Source organism: Coregonus clupeaformis, chromosome 2 (assembly GCF_020615455.1).
Source record: "Coregonus clupeaformis isolate EN_2021a chromosome 2, ASM2061545v1, whole genome shotgun sequence".
In the NCBI taxonomy this organism is placed as follows: Eukaryota; Metazoa; Chordata; class Actinopteri; order Salmoniformes; family Salmonidae; genus Coregonus; species Coregonus clupeaformis.
This window is the reverse complement of record NC_059193.1, coordinates 6,030,730-6,056,771: the sequence shown is the minus strand read 5'-3', so window position 1 is coordinate 6,056,771 and position 26,042 is coordinate 6,030,730. Positions and strand designations below refer to the sequence as shown.

At 44.2% G+C, this 26,042-nt stretch overlaps 1 protein-coding gene across 1 annotated transcript in view; it reads left to right on the top strand.

Annotated features, from left to right (window-relative positions):
* Nucleotides 1-23,576, top strand: part of LOC123492855 (mitogen-activated protein kinase kinase kinase kinase 4-like) — a 105,196-nt gene extending 81,620 nt beyond the window's left edge. Inside the window, exons 25-33 of the mRNA XM_045226222.1 lie at nt 571-738; nt 1,161-1,304; nt 1,468-1,602; nt 3,129-3,229; nt 4,201-4,350; nt 9,283-9,442; nt 20,251-20,390; nt 20,576-20,655; nt 23,213-23,576. Of these exons, the coding sequence (XP_045082157.1) occupies nt 571-738; nt 1,161-1,304; nt 1,468-1,602; nt 3,129-3,229; nt 4,201-4,350; nt 9,283-9,442; nt 20,251-20,390; nt 20,576-20,655; nt 23,213-23,219 (1,085 nt within the window). The 3' untranslated portion in view covers nt 23,220-23,576. The remainder of the gene's footprint in view (nt 1-570; nt 739-1,160; nt 1,305-1,467; nt 1,603-3,128; nt 3,230-4,200; nt 4,351-9,282; nt 9,443-20,250; nt 20,391-20,575; nt 20,656-23,212) is intronic.
* The last annotated feature ends 2,466 nt before the right edge of the window (nt 23,577-26,042 follow it).

The window sequence follows — 26,042 nt, the reverse complement described above, 5'->3', positions numbered from 1 at the left end:
CAGCCCTTTCGCACCAACGGCAGCAACTGCGCTGATAATTGTGGTTGTGAAAATAGCAAAAGTATTTCTGACACCCCCCCGAACCTATAGCGCTACCGCCAGTGCTTAGGTTGTCCATTGCGTTAGGTTTGTTAAAATAGAGTCCTTAAGCAGACCGGAATTCAATTGGTCGGCCCCTGTGGATTTCTTGTCGTCTATTGCTAGCAAAGCATCCAGGACTTCTTTTTCTGTAAATATCCTAAAATAAAAACTTTGACTATAATTTCTCTGATCATTCAGCAAGTTTCCCCAATCAGCACCCAGCCCAATATCATTGTGAATAGGCTGTGTCTGAATTAATTTGTTGTGGCGGAGAGGATGATTTGGTCTATAAAAAGGACCATCTTAACATAAATCTCATTCAATGTATGTTTATATGTTAGCGTACTGTATAATAGAAGGGAGGTATTCTGTCATATATGGTTTTCTCCTGTACATGTTTAATATCAAATCAGATACCAGATGTCGCTATTACAGGCCATGGTTTTAAGTAACAATATTGGTTCTTATTGGGGTTTTTTCCCTCTCCAGCCAGTGGCAAGCCGCTTGCTAATCAGGAGCCAATCAGGAGAGAGGGCTACAGGAAGGGCTCCGTGGTCAATGTGAACCCCACCAACATCAGACCCCAGAGTGACACCCCCGAGATCCGCAAGTACAAGAAGAAGTTCAACACCGAGATCCTCTGTGCTGGCCTGTGGGGTAAGCAACAGTTTAGCACCCTGTTGACCCCTAGCCCCTATCCCCTAGAAATGCACCTTTATAATAGCATTGAGATTAACACCCAATCTGCTCCTAAACCCTATCCCAAGACACTTATTGTCGATCTGACAGGATTGGATAGGTATTACCGTAATATGATAATAGCTCTATCTTACAATGGTGTCTAGAGTGTATTAGCAATAGAGGTCAATTTGGGAATGGCCATATTTTATGTATAGTATAGTATGCCTGTGTCTCAAATTGCACCCTATATCCTATATAGTACACTTCTTATGACCAGGTCCCATAGGGCTCTGGTCAAAAGTAGTGCACTATACAGGGAATAGGGTGCCATTTGGGATGGGGACTATTCTTGCTGAGGCTTGTGATGTTGAGGCTAACACAGTGGTGTGTTGGTCCAGGTGTGAACCTGCTGGTGGGGACAGAGAATGGTCTGTGGCTGCTGGACAGGAGCGGTCAGGGGAAGGTCTACTCTCTGATCAGCAGGAGACGCTTCCTACAGATGGACGTTCTGGAGGGCCTCAACGTGCTCATCACCATCTCAGGTAGTTAGTGTAGTGCTACCATACACAAAAATATACAGTACCGCATATACGCTCACACACACAGAGATAGGCACACACCAAATAGTCAGTCTTCAAATGTTTTTTGCACCTTTTACAGCCAACTTTGTCGTCCTCTAAACCCCATCACTATCTCGTCTGTCAGGTAAAAAGAACAAGCTGAGGTTGTACTACCTGTCGTGGCTGCGGAACAAGATCCTTCGGAACGACCCAGAGGTGGAGAAGAGGCAGGGCTGGACCTCTGTAGGGGACCTAGAAGGATGTGTGCACTACAAAGTCGGTGAGTATACCTACCTGGCCTCAGATCATGATGGCATTACTACATTTTACATTTTAGTCATTTAGCAGATGCTCTTATCCAGAGCGACTTACAGTTAGTGAGTGCATACATTTTTCATACTGGCCCCCCGTGAGAATCGAACCCATAACCCTAGCGTTGCAAGCGCCATGCTCTACCAACTGAGCTACTGATTTGTTGCATCAATCTTACATTTTATTGCATGACAGGGCTGTACAGATGTTGGATCTTAATTTGAGCCAGTTTACTACAGAAGGAAAATAATCCTGCAGCAACAGGAAATGTGAATTATTATGTGGGTTATAATTAATGGACATTTTTGTAGGGGTTGATACATATTTTGTCAGGGTCTGAAATGTCAAAGTGGAAATTACAAACTTCAGAAGCCTTTTTCTATCTTAAATACAGTGTTATATTTCCTGCATTGCAGGAAAGTTCTCCTGCAACAGGGTGATCAAATTAAGATCCTACATCTCGAGACCTTGGGACTATAAGGTTATAAAATTAAATTTCTGCCAAAAATTTGTTCATCACATATAATAGATCTTTAGATGGTTCTTCATATGTCTGTGAAGTTCGATTTTTGAGATTGACATTTAAGAACCATAAGGTTCTATCTGCGATTGCAGCCCCCTAAAAAAACAGATTTACAAATGTCTCAGGATGTTGATACTCTGCACTTTAGATACATTTAAGGTGAGGACCTTAATGGGTTATGAAAGAAGAATTCACAACAAAACAGTTCTGTGATGTGAAAACTTTGATGCTCAATATCTCAGAACTATGCTTTGCACAGATAGAACCTTATAGTCACGATCTGTATGAACAATGTTAAAACCGTTGACACATTACTGCTTATCAAAGGTCTTTGTTGTGATACACAGAAAGCAATGAGTATAATACAAAAAAAAAAACGATTTGAAGATGTATCTATTATCTCAGTGTCTGACTCCATTAGAGCACAATATGTGATTGTGTGTGTGTGTGAGAGAAATAGAATGGGTGCATGTGAAATGGGTGTGAGTGAATGACTGTGTCAGTGTGTAGTGTTGAGCTCAGCAAATGTGAGCCTCTCTTTCCTGTGACTCTTCCTGCTGTTAGTTACAGTGTTGACAAAGTGAGGACATCTCAGGGACTCCAACCCAGGAAGGATATGATGTCATAGTGAGGCACACACTGTCCTTCCCAGCACTCTCCTCAGTATTGTTTCTCATAGTGAGAGGCATGCTGCTAGTGCCTCAGTGAAAGGCAATGGGCTTCTGGCCTTTCAAAACTTAGTTATCAGAAGAGTTGCATCCCAAAAGTAGTGCACTATATAGGGAATAGGGTGCCATTTGGGATGCAACCAAAAACCTCTGTTGAGATTGTCTAATGATCATTAGTTCAAGACTACTAACACGTTAGTATTACAGACTGATGTAGTGTAAGCCTTTATCTTGCTCTGTTTCCAGTATGAGAGAAATCCCTAATCATTGAAAATCCCTGCTTTTTGTTACATGCAATTTCAGTTCGATATGAGAAGATTAAGTTCCTGGTGATTGCCTTGAAGAATGCTGTGGAGGTGTACGCATGGGCTCCCAAACCTTACCACAAGTTCATGGCTTTCAAGGTCAGGCTCAAATCAAATATGTATGGAGTGGTGGGATATGATATTATTAATGGTGCATCAGGTCAACACAAACTTCCACTTGTCTTCTTACATTGTCCTTTCATTTTGAATCTACTCTAATGATAAACAAAAAGAGTGTGTGATGCTATTAAGGTCACCTTGACAACATTGTCCTAGTTCTGAACCCTCCTCAGTGGCTTGCTCTAGTTCTAACACATCTCTTTGTGATGAACATGTTTGAACTCTTTCTACTCACTGCACAGAGAACATCAAAGACATTAAATAGACTAACCCCAGCAGTCCCTATGGGTTAGCTCCTAGTGTCATCACTATTCACTACTAACTACTGGCCCTGTGTCTTGACCAGGAACAACTCTGGCCCCTGGTATTAGACTATACTCCTGGCCCTGTGTCTTGACCAGGAACAACTCTGGCCCCTGGTATTAGACTATACTCCTGGCCCTGTGTCTTGACCAGGAACAACTCTGGCCCCTGGTATTAGACTATACTCCTGGCCCTGTGTCTTGACCAGGAACAACTCTGGCCCCTGGTATTAGACTATACTCCTGGCCCTGTGTCTTGACCAGGAACAACTCTGGCCCCTGGTTATAGACTATACTCCTGGCCCTGTGTCTTGACCAGGAACAACTCTGGCCCCTGGTTATAGACTATACTCCTGGCCCTGTGTCTTGACCAGGAACAACTCTGGCCCCTGGTTATAGACTATACTCCTGGCCCTGTGTCTTGACCAGGAACAACTCTGGCCCCTGGTTATAGACTATACTCCTGGCCCTGTGTCTTGAACAGGAACAACTCTGGCCCTGGTTATACTCCTGGCCCTGTGTCTTGACCTGGAACAACTATGGCCCCTGGTTATACTCCTGGCCTTACATACAGTATGATTTACTGTATGTAGGGTTATGACATGTTGACTCTCTCATGTCTGTCCTTGTTGTGTGTGTCCGGTCCAGTCGTTCGGCTCGCTCCCCCAGAGGCCTCTGTCCGTGGACCTGACGGTGGAGGATGGACAGAGACTTAAAGTCATCTACGGCTCCCTGTCGGGCTTCCACGCCATCGACGTTGACTCAGGGACACCCTATGACCTCTACCTGCCCACGCATGTAAGTCCCCCACCCCCCACTCTGCCCCCACCCCAGTCTCATCTAACCTCTCCCCAGCCTCCTCTAACCTCTCCCCAGTCTCCTCTAACCTTCTTCCAGTCTCCTCTAACATCTCCCCAGCCTCCTCTAACCTCTCCCCAGCCTCCTCTAACCTCTCCCCAGTCTCCTCTAACCTCTCCCCAGCCTCCTCTAACCTCTCTCCAGTCTCCTCTAACCTCTCCCCAGTCTCCTCTAACCTCTCCCCAGCCTCCTCTAACCTCTCCCCAGTCTCCTCTAACCTCTCCCCAGTCTCCTCTAACCTCTCCCCAGTCTCCTCTAACCTCTCCCCAGTCTCCTCTAACCTCTCCCCAGTCTCCTCTAACCTCTCCCCAGTCTCCTCTAACCTCTCCCCAGCCCCCTCCACTCTCTCCCCAGCTCAGCCTCCTCTCCTCTCTCCCCTCGGGGCCATGCAGCCTGGGTCTCTGTGTCTCTGTTCTCTAGCAGCTAAACAGCTCCTCTTCTCTGCACCCATGCCACTCAGCTCTTACAGTTAACTTTTGTTACGACTCAAGTGTCGACGTGGGTAGAAGCTGTTTGTCATCACAGCCAGTTGACTCATTACAGTATAATATTGACAGGATGGGTTTGTGTTTAAGCCACGCCTGATATTGTCAGTGTCTGACCTTGAGGCACTTGACTTGTAAAAGCCTTTTGGCATTTCTGTCTTTTGTAAATTGATTTCTCAAAAAGCCCCTCTTAGAAATTCTGCTTTGTCACAGTATAAGCTCAAACATCACTAACCTCAAAGCAAAGGAGATACCGTGCATTTAGGGAGCTTTCCCTTCTTGGGAGCAAACAGATTTACTGAAAAATAACTCAAGAATCAGTCTAGTAATCTACCTCTGTCACAACAGTTGTCTGAAGATACAGGGAGGTCAGACTTGGTCAGTAATTAATGATTAAGTTAATCTCAATGTCAGCTGTGTTCAGAATTACTAATACTGTAACAAGTTAGTTCAATATTGTGAGTTATATGAGAAGTCTCCAGGAGGTGAACAAGGCTGAAAATGACTGAGTAGCCAGCTAGACCAGGTGATAGATCCTGTGTTTGGATCTCTAACAGCTCTATGAGGCTCAAGGTGTAGCAGAGCGGAGCATAATGGTGCAGAGTGTTGCAGTCTTAGTCACGGTGGACAGGGGAGCCGAGGCAGCCTCTACTGCTACTGATGAGAATCCCACACACCCACACACTGCTGCAGACACACAGACACACAACTATACACACACACACACACACCCACACACTGCTGCAGACACACAACTACACACACACACCCACACACTGCTGCAGACACACAGACACACAACTACACACACACACACACACTGCTGCAGACACACAGACACACAACTACACACACACCCACACACTGCTGCAGACACGCAGACACACAACTACACACACACACACACACACTGATGCAGACACACAGACACACAACTACACACACACACACACACACACCCACACACTGCTGCAGACACACAGACACACAACTACACACACACACACACACACTGCTGCAGACACACACACACACACACACACACACTGATGCAGACACACAACTACACGCACACACACTGCTGCAGACACACAGACACACAGACACACAACTACACACGCGCACACACACACACACACTTCTGCAGACACACAACTACACACACACACACACTTCTGCAGACACACAACTACACGCACACACCCACACACTGCTGCAGACACACAACTACACACACACACACACACTGCTGCAGAGAGCTGAGAGCCAGAGCAGAGGGAGAAACTATCCCAAGGAAATTAGCTCTATTACACACACACACACACAGCCCAGTGTGCCAGCTCCCAGTGCTGTGCCCAGAGGTGTGATGTGGCTCTATCCCACTCCTCCCACTGTGCTAGCCCACATAGCTATCATTGGCTGCTTCTCTTTGGCCCCAGTCTCCATCCATGTGTGCTACTTTTTACCAGATAGATAGCTCTAAAAATACCTTGGCAGCGCTGGCTAACCATGTGCCTGCTAAAGTGACCTGTTATTCTGCCATTTTTTCTGATAACACTTTAGTCTTAGCCTGCAGGGCAGAGAAGAGTCATTCTCTTTTACCCAATCACTTCGCTCTCACATATACTCTCACATCACTCTCACATTCACTCTCACATTCACTTTCACATTCACTTTCACATTCACTCTCACATTCCCTCACATTCACTCACTCTCACATTTACTCTCACATTCCCTCACTCTCACATTCCCTCACTCTCACATTCACTCTCACAATCCCTCACTCTCACATTCACTCTCACAATCCCTCACTCTCACATTCACTCTCACATTCAATCTCACATTCACTCTCACATTCACTCTCACAATCACTCTCACCCACACTCTCACATTCACTCTCACATTTACTCTCACATTCACTCTCACATTCACTCTCACATTTACTCTCACATTCACTCTCACATTCACTCTCACATTTACTCTCACATTCACTCTCACATTCACTCTCACATTTACTCTCACATTTACTCTCACATTTACTCTCACATTTACTCTCACAATTACTCTCACATTCACTCTCACATTCCCTCACTCTCACTGACACACTCTGGTCCGCTCATTCTCTCCTTCAGACACACACACACCTTTTCTCCCACATACGTTCTCCCTGCTGGCTGCTGTTGAGATGATAATGAGGCAGCGCTGTGTCTGTGGAGGCCTGTGTTGATGCTGAGGATTGAGGTGGCACAGCCACAGCAGCACGAGGACAGCGGGGGGCAGCTGGGGAGACAGGCTCCCGGCCGGGCAAGTATGGGGATCCTGTGATGACTAACACTGGTCCTGTGGTGACTTACACTGGTCCTGTGGTGACTTACACTGGTCCTGTGGTGACTTGCACTGGTCCTGTGGTAACTAACACTGGTCCTGTGGTGACTTACACTGGTCCTGTGGTGACTTACACTGGTCCTGTGGTGACTTGCACTGGTCCTGTGGTAACTAACACTGGTCCTGTGGTGACTTACACTGGTCCTGTGGAAACTAACACTGGTGCTGTGGTGACTTACACTGGTCCTGTGGTGACTTGCACTGGTCCTGTGGTAACTAACACTGATCCTGTGGTGACTTACACTGGTCCTGTGGTAACTAACACTGGTGCTGTGGTGATTTACACTGGTCCTGTGGTGACTTACACTGGTCCTGTGGTGACTAACACTGGTCCTGTGGTGACTAACTTTACATAGAGCTTTTGGGGTTGTTTGAGGTGTTGATTTGTTTGGGGACTTGGGTTTCTACCTGCTGTTTAAGCCACTAGTCTAAGCCAGTACGGACTCGCTTATAGCATCTCTCATATAGAAAGGCTTTGTAATAATCTTCTTATGCAAAGAGGTATTTTTGGGTTATTGTGGATCTCTTTCGGTATTACAAATGTTGCGTATGTGTGAATGATGCAGCCGAAAACTTGTTACGAAACTGTTGCATCCTCATAGAGATAACAGACACTGTCTCCTTGTTTGAATGTGGGCCATTATGCAAGTGCTTGTGAGAGACCTGGGGTGTCAGAAGTGGTTCCCTCCTCCTCCTCACTGCCATTCACTGCCTACTCTTCCTCCTCACTGACACTCGCTGCCTCCCCCTTCTCCTCACTGACACTCGCTGACTACTCTTCCTCCTCGCTGCCACTCGATGCCTCCTCCTCCTCGCTGCCACTCGCTGCCTCCTCCTCCTCACTGACACTCACTGCCTCCTCCTCCTCCTCACTGACACTCGCTGCCTCCTCCTCCTCGCTGCCACTCGCTGCCTCCTCCTCCTCCTCACTGACACTCGCTGCCTCCTCCTCCTCACTGACACTCGCTGCCTCCTCCTCCTCACTGACACTCGCTGCCTCCTCCTCCTCACTGACACTCGCTGCCTCCTCCTCCTCCTCACTGACACTCGCTGCCTCCTCTTCCTCACTGACACTCGCTGCCTCCTCCTCCTCACTGACACTCGCTGCCTCCTCCTCCTCCTCACTGACACTCGCTGCCTCCTCCTCCTCACTGACACTCGCTGCCTCCTCTTCCTCACTGACACTCGCTGCCTCCTCCTCCTCCTCACTGACACTCGCTGCCTCCTCTTCCTCACTGACACTCGCTGCCTCCTCCTCCTCACTGACACTCGCTGCCTCCTCCTCCTCGCTGCCACTCGCTGCCTCCTCCTCCTCACTGCCAAGAGGCGGTTCAGTGGTTATATAGCTCTGAATCACATCTCAGTGGAGCTCACCAGCCATAGCAACAACATTCATGTGGGTACCTAAGTTGTCTCCCGATGCCAGGAGAGAAAGAGCTGAGCACTGAGCGTGTTTGGCAAATGAGTTTGTATGTCGATTAAATAGCTGAGACGTTCTAATCAATTAAGCGGTGTCGTCACCCGCCTGTAGTCAGTGGCTGGGCTGATTCAACATGTTGTTTGGCCTCAGTTCAGTGAGTCTGAATCAGCCTCTTATCAAATGGAATTAACCGAGATGGTTTCAGGGAGGGAGAGTGGGCCGATTGAGGCAATGAGACTTTGTTTTATTAGACAATGTTAGTTTGTGTATTAGGAGGATTACAACTGGTGATGGTGCTGTGTGATTATACCTGTTGGAGAGGTTTGCAGTGAGAGTGCTGTGCTGCACTTCCAGTGGTCAGCAAATCAAGTCAAGTAGATCGTTATTTTCCAACAGGGACAGAATGATACCTGATACAGTATAACACTATACTACAGATAGAGACACTATAGAAATCATCATGGCTGTGTCCCAAATGACACCCTATTCTGCTTGGGCTCTGGTCAAAAGTAGTGCACTAGATAGGGGATAGGGTGCCACTTTATCACCATCTCATCTGACTGTGTTTTATGTCTGTCTCAGATCCAGGGTGTGATCCGGCCTCATGCCATCATCATCCTACCCAACAGCAGTGGCATGGAGGTGCTGGTGTGTTATGAGGACGAGGGGGTTTACATTGACACCTACGGACGCATCACCAAGGAGACAGTGCTGCAGTGGGGAGAGATGCCTGCATCTGTCGGTGAGTTTATGTACATCGTACACACTCACCCAATCAACACCTGCAGGCTGTGTGTGTGTGTGTGTGTGTGTGTGTGTTTGTGTGTGTTTGTGTGTGTGTGTGTGGGTGTGCGCGCACGTGCTCGTGCCTTCAGAGAGGGGGGAGAGAGATAGAGAGAGAGAGATATTCCACTTCCACTCAGATTGAAAAACGATCGCTTCTATCTTTGATAGACTGCAGACACCACCATTTAAAAAATAGAACATGTCTCTTCTATTGGCCCTTTTTGTTATGCGGCAGCCAGGAAGTATCCGTTGTTTATTGTGCTTGGAGCACTGGGTGCAAAGAGGAGTCAAGCTGGATCCAACCCCTCTAGACAGATTTGGGACAATAGAAATAAGATGTTCTGTTAGACTGTTTTAGTTGGGTCCCTTAGCCAGGTAATTATTCAAGGGGAAGGGGTATCTGTGGGGAATAGATTACAGACAGGACAGCGCTCAGCCAAGCCTGGACCTGAGTATATACAGTGTAAAAAAAACTCAGCCCAGACTAGACCAGAGTATATAGATTGTAAATAAACTCAGCCCAGACCAGAGTATATAGAGTATAAATAAACTCAGCCCAGACCAGGGTATATAGAGTATAAATAAACTCAGACCAGACCAGAGTATATACAGTGCATTCGGAAGGTATTCAGACCCCTTGACTTTTTCCACATTTTGTTACGTTACAAAACATGAACAGGTTTTTAGAAATGTTTGCAAATGTATACAAACAATCCCGGAAATATCACATTTACATAAGTATTCAGACACTTTACTCAGTACTATGTTGAAGCACCTTTGGCAGCGATTACAGCCTTGAGTCTTCTTGGGTATGACGCTACAAGCTTGGAACACCTGTATTTGGGGAGTTTCTCAAATTCTTCTCTGCAGATCCTCTCAAGCTCTGTCAGGTTGGATGGGGAGCGTCACTGCACAGCTATTTTCAGGTCTCTCCAGAGATGTTCGATCGGGTTCAAGTCCAGGCTGTGGCTGGGCCACTCAAGAACATTCAGAGACTTGTCCCGAAGCCCCTCCTGCGTTGTTTTGACTGTGTGCTTAGGGTCGTTGTCCTGTTGGAAGGTGAACCTTCGCCCCAGTCTGAGGTCCTGAGTGCTCTGGAGCAGGTTTTAATCAAGGATCTCTCTGTACTTTGCTCCGTTCATCTTTCCCTCGATCCTGACTAGTCTCCCAGTCCCAGCCGGTGAAAAACATCCTCACAGGATGATGATGCTACCTCCATGCTTCACCATAGGGATGGTGCCAGGTTTCCTCCAGACGTGACGCTTGGCATTCAGTTTTTCTACCCCTTGACTTATTCCACATGTTGTTGTTACAGCATTCTTACCTATCTACACACAGTACCCCATAATGACAAAGTGAAAACATGTTTTGAAATTGTTTACAGAAATATCTCATTTACATATATATTTACACCACTGAGTCAATACATGTTAGAATCACCGTTGGCAGTGATTACAGCTTTGAGTCTTTTTGGGTAAGTCTTTAAGAGCTTTGAACACCTGGATTGTACAATATTTGCATATTATTATTTTTTAAATTCTTCAAGCTCTGTCAAGTTGGTTGTTGATCATTGAAAGACAGCCATTTTCAAGTCATGCCATAGATTTTAAGCAGATGTAAGTCGGCCACTCAGGAACATTCAATGTCGTTTTGGTAAGCAACTCCAGTGTATATTTGGCCTTGTGTTTTAGGTTATTGTCCTGCTGGAAGGTGAATTTGTCTCCCAGTGTCTGTTGGAAAGCAGACTGAACCAGGTTTTCCACTAGGACTTTGCCTGTACTCTGCTCTATTCCGTTTATTTTTAGCCTAAAAAAACTCCCTATTCCTTGCCGATGACAAGCATACCCATAACATGATGCAGCCACCACCATGCTTGAAAATATGTAGTCCCCTGTAGCTCAGTTGGTAGAGCATGGCGCTTGCAATGCCAGGGTTGTGGGTTCGTTTCCCACGGGGGGCCAGTATGAAAATGTATGCACTCACTAACTGTAAGTCGCTCTGGATAAGAGCTTCTGCTAAATAACTAAAATGTAAAATGTACTCAGTGATGTGTTTTGTTGGATTTGCCCCAAACATAACGCTTTTTTTATTCAGGATATTAAGTTAATTTCTTTGCCACTTTTTTTGCAGTTTTACTTTAGTGCCTAACTGCAAACAGAATGCATGTTTTGGAATACTTGTATTGTGTACAGGCTTCTTTCTTTTCACTCTGTCAATTAGGTTAGTATTGTGGAGTAATTACAATGTTGTTGATCCATCCTCAGTTTTCTCCTATCACAGCCATTAAACTCTGTAACTGTTTTAAAGTCACCATTGGCCTCATAGTGAAATCCCTGAGCAGTTTCCTTCCTCTCCGGCAACTGAGTTCGGAAGGACGCCTGTATCTTTGTAGTGACTGGGTGTATTGATACACCATCCAATGTGTAATTAATAACTTCACCATGGTCAAAGGAATATTCAATGTCTGCTTTATTTTTACCCATAGGTGCACTTCTTTGCGAGGCATTGGAACACCTCCCTGGTCTTTGTAGTTGAATCTGTGTTTATAATTCACCGCTCGACTGATGGACCTTACAGATAATTGTACGTGTGGTGTACAGATATGGGGTAATCATAAAAAAATTATGATCAAATCAAATTGTATTTGTCACATACACGTGTTTAGCAGATGTTATTGCGGGTGTAGCGAAATGCTTGTGCTTCTAGCTCCGACAGTGCAGTAATATCTAACAAGTAATATCTAACAATTTCGCAACATATACCCAATACACACAAATCTAAGTAAGGAATGGTATTAAGAATATATACATATATGGACAAGTAATGACAGAGCGGCATGGACTAAGATACAGTAGAATATTATAGAATACAGTATATACAGTGGGGAGAACAAGTATTTGATACACTGCCGATTTTGCAGGTTTTCCTACTTACAAAGCATGTAGAGGTCTGTAATTTCTATCATAGGTACACTTCAACTGTGAGAGACAGAATCTAAAACAAAAATCCAGAAAATCACATTGTATGATTTTTAAGTAATTCATTTGCATTTTATTGCATGACATAATTATTTGATCACCTACCAACCAGTAAGAATTCCGGCTCTCACAGACCTGTTAGTTTTTCTTTAAGAAGCCCTCCTGTTCTCCACTCATTACCTGTATTAACTGCACCTGTTTGAACTCGTTACCTATATAAAAGACACCTGTCCACACACTCAATCAAACAGACTCCAACCTCTCCACAATGGCCAAGTCCAGAGAGCTGTGTAAGGACATCAGGGATACAATTGTAGACCTGCACAAGGCTGGGATGGGCTACAGGACAATAGGCAAGCAGCTTGGTGAGAAGGCAACAACTGTTGGCGCAATTATTAGAAAATGGAAGAAGTTCAAGATGACGGTCAATCAACCTCGGTCTGGGGCTCCATGCAAGATCTCACCTCGTGGGGCATCAATGATCATGAGGAAGGTGAGGAATCAGCCCAGAACTACATGGCAGGACCTAGTCAATGACCTGAAGAGAGCTGGGACCACAGTCTCAAAGAAAACCATTAGTAACACACTAAACCGTCATGGATTAAAATCCTGCGGCGCACGCAAGGTCCCCCTGCTCAAGCCAGCGCATGTCCAGGCCCGTCTGAAGTTTGCCAATGACCATCTGTATGATCCAGAGGAGGAATGGTAGAAGGTAATGTGGTCTGATGAGACAAAAATATAGGTTTTTGGTCTAAACTCCACTCGCCGTGTTTGGAGGAAGAAGAAGGATGAGTACAACCCCAAGAACACCATCCCAACCGTGAAGCATGGAGGTGGAAACATCATTCTTTGGGGATGCTTTTCTGCAAAGGGGACAGGACGACTGCACCGTATTGAGGGGAGGATGGATGGGGCCATGTATCGCGAGATCTTGGCCAACAACCTCCTTCCCTAGGTCCTGCCATGCGTGTAAATCAGCTAGAAAGATGTGTCGGCATCGAGTAATTGTCTCTGGCCCCCTCCCAGTTAGGGGAAGTGATGAGCTCTACAGCAGAGTCTCAGCACTCAATCGCTGGTTGAAAACTGTTTTCTGCCCCTCCCAAAAGATAACATTTGTGGATAATTGGCCCTCTTTCTGGGACTCACCCACAAACAGGATCAAGCCTGACCTGCTGAGGAGTGACGGACTCCATCCTAACTGGAGGGGTGCTCTCCTCTTATCTACCAACATAGATAGGGCTCTAACTCCTCTAGCCCCACAGTGAAATAGGGTGCAGGCCAGGCAGCAGGCTGTTAGCCAACCTGCCAGCTTAGTGGAGTCTGCCAATAGCATAGTCAGTGTAGTCAGCTCAGCCATACCCATTGAGACTGTGTCTGTGCCTCGACCTAGGTTGGGCAAAACTAAACATGGTGGTGTTCACCCTAGCAATCTTATTAGGATAAAGACCTCCTCCATTCCTGCCATTATTGAAAGAGATCGTGATACCTCACATCTCAAAATAGGGTTACTTAATGTTAGATCCCTCACTTCAAAGGCAGTCATAGTCAATGAACTCATCACTGATCATAATCTTGATGTGATTGGCCTGACTGAAACATGGCTTAAGCCTGATGAATTTGCTGTGTTAAATGAGGCCTCACCTCCTGGTTACACTAGTGACCATATTCCCCGTGCATCCCGCAAAGGCGGAGGTGTTGCTAACATTTACGATAGCAAATTTCAATTTACAAAAAAAAATGACGTTTTCATCTTTCGAGCTTCTAGTCATGAAATCTATGCAGCCTACTCAATCACTTTTTATAGCTACTGTTTACAGGCCTCCTGGGCCATATACAGCGTTCTCTCTGAGTTTCCTGAATTCCTATCAGACCTTGTAGTCATAGCAGATCATATTCTAATTTTTGGTGATTTTAATATTCACATGGAGAAGTCCACAGACCCACTCCAAAAGTCTTTCGGAGCCATTATCGACTCAGTGGGTTTTGTCCAACATGTCTCTGGACCTACTCACTGCCACAGTCATACTCTGGACCTAGTTTTGTCCCATGGAATAAATGTTGTAGATCTTAATGTTTTTCCACAAAATCCTGGACTATCGGACCACCATTTTATTACGTTTGCAATCGCAACAAATAATCTGCTCAGACCCCAACCAAGGAGCATCAAAAGTCGTGCTATAAATTCTCAGACAACACAAAAATTCATTGATGCCCTTCCAGACTCCTTCTGCCTACCCAAGGACGTCAGAGGACAAAAATCAGTTAACCACTTAACTGAGGAACTCAATTTAACCTTGCGCAATACCCTAGATGCAGTTGCACCCCTAAAAACGAAAAACATTTGTCATAAGAAACTAGCTCCCTGGTATACAGAAAATACCCGAGCTTTGAAGCAAGCTTCCAGGAAATTGGAACGAAATGGCGCCACACCAAACTGGAAGTCTTCCGACTAGCTTGGAAAGACAGTACCGTGCAGTACCGAAGAGCCCTCACTGCTGCTCGATCATCCTACTTTTCCAAATTAATCGAGGAAAATAAGAACAATCCAAAATTTCTTTTTGATACTGTTGCAAAGCTAACTAAAAAGCAGCATTCCCCAAGAGAGGATGGTTTTCACTTCAGCAGTGATAAATTCATGAACTTCTTTGAGGAAAAGATCGTGACCATTAGAAAGCAAATTACGGACTCCTCTTTGAATCTGCGTATTCCTCCAGGGCTTAGCTGTCCTGGATCTGCACAGCTCTGCGAGGGCCTGGGATCGGGAGAGACACTTAAGTGTTTTAGTACTATATCTCTTGACACAATGATGAAAATAATCATGGCCTCTAAACCTTCAAGCTGCATACTGGATCCTATTCCTACTAAACTGCTGAAGGAGCTGCTTCCTGTGCTTGGCCCTCCTATGTTGAACATAATAAACAGCTCTCTATCCACCGGATGTGTACCAAACTCACTAAAAGTGGCAGTGATAAAGCCTCTCTTGAAAAAGCCAAACCTTGACCCGGAAAATATAAAAAACTATCGGCCTATATCGAATCTTCCATTCCTCTCAAAAATTTTAGAAAAAGCTGTTGCGCAGCAACTCACTGCCTTTCTGAAGACAAACAATGTATACGAAATGCTTCAGTCTGGTTTTAGACCCCATCATAGCACTGAGACTGCACTTGTGAAGGTGGTAAATGACCTTTTAATGGCGTCAGACCGAGGCTCTGCATCTGTCCTCGTGCTACTAGACCTTAGTGCTGCCTTTGACACCATCGATCACCACATTCTTTTGGAGAGACTGGAAACCCAAATTGGTCTACACGGACAAGTTCTGGCCTGGTTTAGATCCTACCTGTCGGAAAGATATCAGTTTGTCTCTGTGAATGGTCTGTCCTCCGACAAATCAACTGTACATTTCGGTGTTCCTCAAGGTTCCGTTTTAGGACCACTATTGTTTTCACTATATATTTTACCTCTTGGGGATGTTATTCGAAAACATAATGTTAACTTTCACTGCTATGCGGATGACACACAGCTGTACATTTCAATGAAGCATGGTGAAGCCCCAAAATTGCCCTCGCTAGAAGCCTGTGTTTCAGACATAAGGAAGTGGATGGCTGAAAACTTTTTACTTTTAAACTCGGACAAAACAGAGATGCTTGTACTAGGTCCCAAGAAACAAAGAGATCTTCTGTTAAATCTGACAATTCATCTTGATGGTTGTAAAGTCGTCTCAAATAAAACTGTGAAGGACCTAGGCGTTACTCTTGACCCTGATCTCTCTTTTGACGAACATATCAAGACTGTTTCAAGGACAGCTTTTTTCCATCTACGTAACATTGCAAAAATCAGAAATTTTCTGTCCAAAAATGATGCAGAAAAATTAATCCATGCATTTGTTACTTCTAGATTAGACTACTGCAATGCTCTATTTTCCGGCTACCCGGATAAAGCACTAAATAAACTTCAGTTAGTGCTAAATACGGCTGCTAGAATCCTGACTAGAACCAAGAAATTTGATCATATTACTCCAGTGCTAGCTTCCCTACACTGGCTTCCTGTTAAGGCAAGGGCTGATTTCAAGGTTTTACTGTTAACCTATAAAGCGTTACATGGGCTTGCTCCTACCTATCTTTCCGAGTTGGTCCTGCCGTACATACCAATACGTACGCTACGGTCACAAGACGCAGGCCTCCTAATTGTCCCTAGAATTTCTAAGCAAACAGCGGGAGGCAGGGCTTTCTCCTATAGATCTCCATTTTTATGGAACAGTCTGCCTACCCATGTGAGAGACGCAGACTCGGTCTCAACCTTTAAGTCTTTACTGAAGACTTATCTCTTCAGTAGGTCATATGATTGAGTGTAGTCTGGCCCAGGAGTGTGAAGGTGAGCGGAAAGGCTGGAGCAACGAACAGCCCTTGCTGTCTCTGCCGGGCCGGTTCCCCTCTCCACTGGGGTTCTCTGCCTCTAACCCTGTTGCAGGGGCTGAGTCACTGGCTTGCTGGTGCTCTTTCATGCCGTCCCTGGGAGGGGGTGCGTCACTTGAGTGGGTTGAGTTACTGACGTGATCTTCCTGTCTGGGTTGGCGCCCCCCCTTGGTTTGTGCTGTGGTGGAGACCTCTGTGGGCTATACTCGGCCTTGTCTCAGGATTGTAAGTTGGTGGTTGGGGATATCCCTCTAGTGGTGCGGGGGCTGTGCTTTGGCGGAGTGGGTGGGGTTATATCCTTCCTGTTTGGCCCTGTCCGGGGTTTCTTCGGATGGGGCCACAGTGTCTCCGGACCGCTCCTGTCTCAGCCTCCAGTATTTATGCTGCAGTAGTTTATGTGTCGGGGGGCTGGGGTTAGTTGGTTATACCTGGAGTACTTCTCCTGTCTTATCCAGTGTCCTGTGTGAATTTAAGTATGCTCTCTCTAATTCTCTCGTTCTCTCTTTCTCTCTGAGAACCTGAGCCCTAGGACCATACGTCAGGACTACCGGGCATGATGACACCTTGCTGTCCCCAGTCCGCCTGGCCTTGCTGCTATTCCAGTTTAAACTGTTCTGCCTGCGGTTATGGAACCCCCTACCTGTCCCAGACCTGCTGTTTTAAACTCTAATGATCGGCTATGAAAAGCCAACTGAGATTTATTCCTGATTATTATTTGACCATGCTTGTCACTTATGAACATTTTTGAACATCTTGGCATGGTTCTGTTATAACCTCCACCCGGCACAGCCAGAAGAGGACTGGCCACCCCTCATAGCCTGGTTCCTCTCTAGGTTTCTTCCTAGGTTTTGCCTTTCTAGGGAGTTTTTCCTAGCCACCGTGCTTCTACACCTGCATTACTAGCTGTTTGGGGTTTTAGGCTGGGTTTCTGTACAGCACTTCGAGATATTAGCTGATGTAAGAAGGGCTATATAAAATAAAATTGATTGATTGATTCCCTCAGTAAGAGCATTGAAGATGGGTGGTGGCTGGGTCTTCCAGCATGACAACGACCCGAAACACACAGCCAGGGCAACTAAGGAGTGGCTCCGTAAGAAGCATCTCAAGGTCCTGGAGTGGCCTAGCCAGTCTCCAGAACTGAACCCAATAGAAAATCTTTGGAGGGAGCTGAAAGTCCGTATTGCCCAGCGACAGCCCCGAAACCTGAAGGATCTGGAGAAGGTCTGTATGGAGGAGTGGGCCAAAATCCCTGCTGCAGTGTGTGCAAACCTGGTCAAGACCTACAGGAAATGTATGATCTCTGTAATTGCAAACAAAGGTTTTTGTACCAAATATTAAGTTCTGCTTTTCTGATGTATCAAATACTTATGTCATGCAATAAAATGCAAATGAATTACTTAAAAATCATACAATGTGATTTTCTGGATTTTTGTTTTAGATTCCGTCTCTCACAGTTGAAGTTTACCTATGATAAAAATTACAGACCTCTACATGCTTTGTAAGTAGGAAAACCTTCAAAATCGGCAGTGTATCAAATACTTGTTCTCCCCACTGTACATATGAGATGAGTAATGCAAGATATGTAAACATTATTAAAGTGACTAGTGTTGCATTTCTTAAAGTGGCCAGTGATTTCAATAGGCAGCAGCAGCCTCTAATGTGCTAGTGATGGCTATTTAACAGTCTGATGACCTTGAGAATAAGCTGTTTTTACTTCTCTCGGTCCCAGCTTTGATGCACCTGTACTGACCTCGCCTTCGGATGATAGCGGGGTGAACAGGCAGTGGCTTGGGTGGTTGATGTCCTTGATGATCTTTTTGGCCTGCCTGTGACATCGGGTGCCCCCGGTAATGCGTTCGGCATCTGGAGAGCCCTGCGGTTGCAGGCGGTGCAGTTGCCGTACCAGGCGGTGATACAGCCCGACAGGATGCTCTCAATTGTGCATCTGTAAAAGTTTGTGAGGGTTTTAGGTGCCAAGCAACATTTCTTCAGCCTCCTTAGGTTGAAGAGGCTCTGTTGTGCCTTCTTCACCACACTTTCTGCGTGGGTGGACCATTTCAGTTTGAGTGAGAGGTTATTTTCCTCATCATTGTTGGTAATCAAGCCTACTACTGTTGTGTCGTCTGCAAACTTGATGATTGAGTTGGAGGCGTGCTTAGCCACGCAGTCATGGGTGAACAGGGAGTACAGGAGGGGGCTGAACACGCACCCTTGTGGGGTCTCAGTGTTGAAAATCAGCAAAGTGGAGATGTTGTTTCCTACCTTCACCACCTGTGGGTGGCCCGTCAGGAAGTCCAGGACCCAGTTGAACAGGGCGGGGTTCAGACCCAGGGCCTCGAGCTTAATGATGAGCTTGGAGGGTGCTGTGGTGTTGAATGCTGAGCTATGTTACAGTGCTTGTGGCGTCACTACAGACACGGATTTGATCCCGAGTTGTGTCACAGTTAGCCGTGACCGGGAGACCCATGAGGTGGCGCACAATTGGCCCAGTGTCATCCGGGTTAGGGGAGGGTTTGACCGGCCGGGATGTCCTTTCCCATCGCGCTTTAGCGACTCCTTGTGGCGGACGCCTGCACGCTTACTTCGGTCGCCAGCTGGACGGTGTTAAGCGAGCAGTGTGTCAAGAAGCAGTGCGGCTTGGCAGGGTCGTGTTTCGGAGGACGGATGGCTCTCGACCTTCGCCTCTTCCGAGTCCGTATGGGAGTTGCAGCGATGGGACAAGACTGTAACTACCAATTGGATATCAAGAAATTGGGGAGAAAAATGGGTAAAAAAACAAAAAATGTTAACCACTATTATTGCACGCAGAGTGAGTCCATGCAACTTATTATTTGACTTGATAAGCACATTTCTACTTCTGAACTTATTTAGGCTTGCCATAACAAAGGGGTTGAATACTTATTGACTCAAGACATTTCAGCTTTTCATTTGTAATTCATTTTTAAAAATGTCTTAAAATAATAATTCCACTTTGACGTTATGGGGTATTGTGTGTAGGCCAGTGACAAAAAGATCGCAATTTAATCCATTTTAAATTCAGGCTTTAACACAACAAAATGTGGAAAAAGTCAAGGGGTGTGAATACTTTCTGAAGGCCCTGTAGAACAGCTTTAAAGAGGAGAGTGGGAAAAGTGTGCCTATTGATTTTCATCTCAAGATTGATTTACATGGCACTCATTGAGAGAGGCAGAAAGCCTTGGAGGGTCTAAAAGCCTTAGTGTGTACTGTAAGTGTGCTTCCCAAATGGTACCCCATTCCACATATAGTGCACTACTACCCTATGGGCCCTGGTCAAAAGTAGTACACTATAAAGGGAATAGAGTGCCATTTGAAACATGTTAAATCCCTTGCGGTGTATGTGTGCATCTCCACAGCCTACCTGCAGTCCAACCAGGTGATGGGCTGGGGAGACAAAGCCATCGAGCTGAGGTCAGCTAACACAGGCAACCTGGAGGGAGTCTTCATGCACAAGAAGGCCCAGAAACTCAAGTTCCTTTGTGAGAGGAATGACAAGGTACGACAACATCCCAATATTACCAAAGGACACCTTGGGCAAAGCTCACATGACACCCTGTTCCCCCCATATCACTGGGCTATGGTAGATGTGAAAGGTTGAATGTTGTTCATAGTGTTGTAAGTGTTGAATATTATACTGTAAGTTGTCATTTTTGTACTGATTGACCTGTTTTCTGTGTGAAGGTGTTCTTTGCCACGGTGCAGTCTGGGGGCTGCAGCCAGATCTACTTCATGACACTGGGCCAAAACTCCCTTTTCAACTGGTGAGCTCTAGGGCTTAAAGACAACATACAGGGATCATCTCAGAAACAACATGCATTATACTCAAATACAGTCTTCTTAAACATTGAATTTACACTTTAGTAATACAGCTACAGAATCCCATGCATATGAGAATACAGCATTTGCAATCAGCATAAATTGAGCATTTTTGTGATGAAGGCCACCATATTGGTTTCAAGTCTCTAGCTATAGTACTCAAAATGGAACTGAGAGCATTTAATCAATATGAAATCTTATTAAAATCTGTTCATATACACCCCCAGGAAGAATATTACACTTTTTAAAAAACATTTTCTGATAAGCGAGCACTTTGTTTGGGAATGACGTATACTTAGGCATTTGTGAAAATTCTATAGCAACATAGAGTGGGAAAACGGACACGCATTTTGACAATTAATAGACACTGCAGTAAATAAAACCTAATAAAAACATCTGTCTCGTCCAAGACCGGTCTCTACGCAGACTGGTTCACCATAGCCAATCAGAGCTACTGTAGGCCTGTATGCAAACAAGCCATTTGCCACACCCACACAGGCCTGCCATCATTCACTTTTGAACTGGACTGTGTGTTTACAGGCAGTAGCAACAGCGCGACTTTTAGATCATTAGAACGCATGGATTTCTGCAAATATGTAAATACCACAGGAGTCCTCTTACATTTGGGAACTTTACAGTCCTATTGATCAAACAACCATGAAAAGGTAGGCTCTCTCTCCTTCAGTTATGCACATCAATAACAACAAGATCAACAACTAATGCTAGCCAGAGCAAGATGAGCTAAAATCTAACAAAGGAACATTAGATAAACCCTCTCAAATTTTTTCAGCTAGTTTCTCTTCAAAATTGCACTGATAAACTATGGGGAATTGTAGCCTACTCATCCTTCTGCAGCTTGCCTGCCAATGCAATTAATTATTGTCCTGCCAATGCAATTAATTATTGTCCCAACCAAGCACCCAAGCTAACTGGCTAAAGTTGGCTAGCTTGCTAGCTAGCTACTTCCAGACATAAATGAGAGAACACCTCACTCTGACCTTTTTATTCACCCTAGCAGAGCTGGTTAGGCTGTTTACATGTTATCTAGAGTGTTCGTCATATCTAGCGGGTGTTGCGCATTCATACATTTATCGTAGTAGATAGCCAAAGTTAATTTGCGAACGCAATAGATGTGCTAACTGGATAGCAGTAATTCAAGTTCTTGCTAGCTAGCCAAATGACACATGCATCTCTAGCTATGTACAGCCACCAAAAACCGATATGAGGGGAAAAAGTCAGTCACTCACCCACTCCTCCAATTACATTACATGACATCTTCCTAGCAGCTAGCTATCTAGCTAGCATTAGGCTCTGTGTTTTTAGCTTGCTACATAAATATATACGCTAGCCTATTAGCCACGTTATGACTGACTTGTGGTCATTGCCCTTGCTAGTTTGATTGTATTGACATTCCTAGTCTTGGTTACATTTGTCAGTTTTTGTCCAAAATATTGAGTAATTGAAACTGAGGCAGCAAACAATGTACCAGGCCAGCTGTGATTTACAACCTGATAGCAATATTTTTGGGACTACCAAGAAATGTATTGGTGAATTATATTAATCATGCAGTGAACTGCATCCATCTATTCTGCCAACAATGCCTTAGTGTACGTCAAGAAATATTGAGTCAAATATAACCTATTTTTAAAACCTCTTATAAAGTTGGTTTTGTAGCATAAACTGGGAATTTGATATTTTGGACTGATATTATTAGTCTGTTTGTTTCATATCTGCAAAGTACTTAAAATGCTGTCAGTTCCACTTTAAGAAGTGAGTCTTGTTCCTTAAAGGAACGATTCACCCATTTTGAATGTTATATCATATTTGTGCATCTCTGAGCAATGTTCTAAACATTTCATGTTTTCATGTGTATCTGAGCTATTCGCCTTTCAAGCAGGCAGAAATACAGCCGGTATGTGTCGCTGCACAGGGCTTCTTGTTTATATCCATAAATAGACCGGCAACCTACATTTGATTTTATATTGATCTTAATATCACATGGACTAAAAAAGCACAATTGCTTATTTTTTTTATATCCAAAATTAATCAAATCAATTTTTCTTAAGTGATTGCCGGCGTATTCATCATTTTAGTATTAGCAAGTGCCATTGCTCGTGTTAAATCCTGAGATATTTACCATTCAGTATTATGTGCTTTGAAGGTTGCACAGTCGTAGATGTATACCTCAGGTCAGGAAATCTATATCTATTTGTCCTACTCCAAAGAGATACCCTTACTGAAGAGAGCATTAGAAATACTACAGAGATTAGTGGGCTAGCAATCATCTTTAATAGTAGACACTGATACTGCAAATTGCTTGTCCTTATCTCTCCCTCTTAGTTTTAAATGAAGTAATTTTATGGCCCCAGTAATTCCAATGGTGGATGCTGAGTTTATATGATCTGATCTCCACTTTCTAGTCTTAATTCAGATAACCAAATAGGCATTATATACCCTGTTGTATCTCTTGATCTAAAACTGATCATGTTTTACATTAAGTAGTTTTTAGGAAGAAGGAAGAAGAAAACAAAGGAAGAAGAAAAGGATCATTATGTTGGCCTTTTGCTATATAGAGTCTTTTTGGACGTAAGTGGCTGTACATATTATTTGCACTGTTTTATAGATATTTTATATCCACTGGTCATCTATACAGTTTAATGGGGTTTCAATTTATCTAGCCCTTTGCACTACGACCACTTTGGTAAATGTTTGATGTACAATGCTTAATTGTCACAGTCTAATACATTTGAAGTCTTTTATTTTCAACATTAAATGGTAAATGTTCGATGGACAATGCTTTATTGTCACAGTGTAATACATTTGAAGTCCTGTATTTTCAACAATAAACAGAGATTGCATTTGATTTAGATAAAGCTAAATCGTCTATTTGATATGCCATGATCTAAAAATGATGTTAAAACAGCGATAGGCTTTCAACTCTTTAAGTTGTCAAACATATGTGACCCACCACCTGGATTCAGTCCTATGTAGCAACATTTGAAATTATGTTTTTTACATTGGATAAAAGTAGAGACTCAGAGCTAGAAAATGTTATATCATACACTGCAGTTGAGGAACAATGGGAAAGTAATTTTGCTTTGAAAGTTGATAAACTTGTAACCCCACTTTTGAGAAAATGGACCTTGAATGTTTTGGTACACCTACTGGAGAGCTCTTCTTTGTCTATACCCTTCAGCATCATTCACACCCTCTTTAGCCCCACCCATTTCTTTAAGGATTCACATGAGGCCATGTGCTAAACAGAGCGAGTAGTGTAGTAAAAACCAAAGATTTCAAGACTAAAAGTAGTAGCCTACAATAATGAAAAACTCCAGGTAAAAATACACTTTATCAGGGCCTCCCGAGTGGCGTAGAGGTCTAAGGCTCGATCCCAGGCTGTGTCGCGGAGCACAATTGGCCCAGCGTCGTCCGGGTTAGGGGAGGGTTTGGCCGGCCGGGATGTCCTTGTCCCATCGCGCTCTAGCAACTCCTTGTGGCGGGCCGGGCGCCTGCACGCTGACTTCGATCGCCAGTTGGACAGTGTTTCCTCCGACACATTGGTGCGGCTGGCTTCCGGGTTAAGCGAGCAGTGTGTCAAGAAGCAGAGCGGCTTGGTGGGGTCGTGTTTCGGAGGACGCATGGCTCTTGATCTTTGCCTTTCCCGAGTCCGTACTATTATTGCACACAGAGTCCATGCAATTTATTATGTGACTTGTTAAGCACATTTTTACTCCTGAACTTATTTAGGCTTGCCATAATACTTAATGACTCAAGATATTTCAGCTTTTCAGTTATAATTCATTTCTAAAATTGGGGAGAAAAAGTGGTAAAAAGTACAAAAAAAATAAATAAAATAATACAGTCCTTGGCCTATATCCTAATCTGACTTTGGTGCAGGTCATGTTGTTCTTCACATTAACATCTCTGGTAAACACACACTATATCAAATAACATCTATATTTATTTGTCACATGGACAGGATATAGAAGGTGTAAACAGCACTATGAAATGGTTACTTGCATATTTGCGTAGTAGCAATATCAAAAACAAAGTGTCCAGATAATTATTTGATGATTCTCACCCAGTCACAAATGCTATAACCACCCCCCAGCCATGTAGCTAGCTAGCTAGCTAGCTAAACAATGAACCGGCATAATCTCAACTCATACTACTAGCAATACAGACTAGACTGATTGTCATAGCTGTAGTATGAATATGCAGGTAGCTAAAGCTAACCAACTAGGTTCAATGTTAGCTAGCTAGCTAACATTGGGCTATAACTAGCAATGCAAATAGATTTCTGATTGAAAATATTGGTACACAGGTAGGTTCAATGTTCGCTAGCTAGCTAACAGTACGCTTTAACTTGCAATAAAAACTACTTTCTGACAAAATTAGAAACGTATAATATCTGAAAATGTAGCTAGACTCTTACCTGTATACATGGATGAACGCTTCGTGGCAGACTGGAACCATTTAACTCCGTTTTGTTTGTAGCTACATTTTGTTTGGCAAATTTAGTTTTTGTTCTCGGGGAATTCGAGTTAGAAGGATTTTGAGGTTTTCCCCTACAAAATGTATCTATTTTAGTGTAAAAAACTTGATGATAAGGTTGAACAAATTATATTGATAAATATCCACAACATATATTGTTTCCTTACTTGTTCTTTTCCCATTTTGTTTTTGAAATTGTATTGAAAAATAATTTTTATTTTTATTTGATTTTGTCATTTGTTTTGTCTTAGTTTTGCTTTATTTTTTGCACGGGAACTTTCGTATCATTTGTACAGCATGTACTGTATACCCAACCGGTGAAATTAATTAGTAACACTAATTGAGGTGTTATTATGTAAAAAATACTGTTGAACAATAAAATATGTTGTGGACAATTACTGTGTAGTTCAGTGGTTATTTCAATAACATCTAAGCAATATCAACATTTGATTTCCACATGCTAACAGTATATCTGGAGCAGTCAAATTGTTTGGGCCATAGATATAAAGCAGTGTTTTATATCCATGGTTTGGGCAGCAGCTCGCTGGCTAGTGGCTGGTCTATATTTGCGGGTCAGAGTTTAGTTCTCTGGTAAACTGTGGAGTCAGCCGTGTCTGATGGAAGGGAGGTAACCTGAGACGAGACCTAGCTCACTTCCTCAACTTATTCAATCCTCAGGCTCAGTCAGATGCTGCTACAGTGGAGCCGGTGCCCCCCACCTAACACTCCCTCTGACACCCCCAAACCCCCCACAATCCACCCCCCTTCCTCCTGGAGCCAACCCCCTCTGTAGATGACAGTTGAGTAGTGCTCAGAGAAGGACCCTCCTCTGCACCCA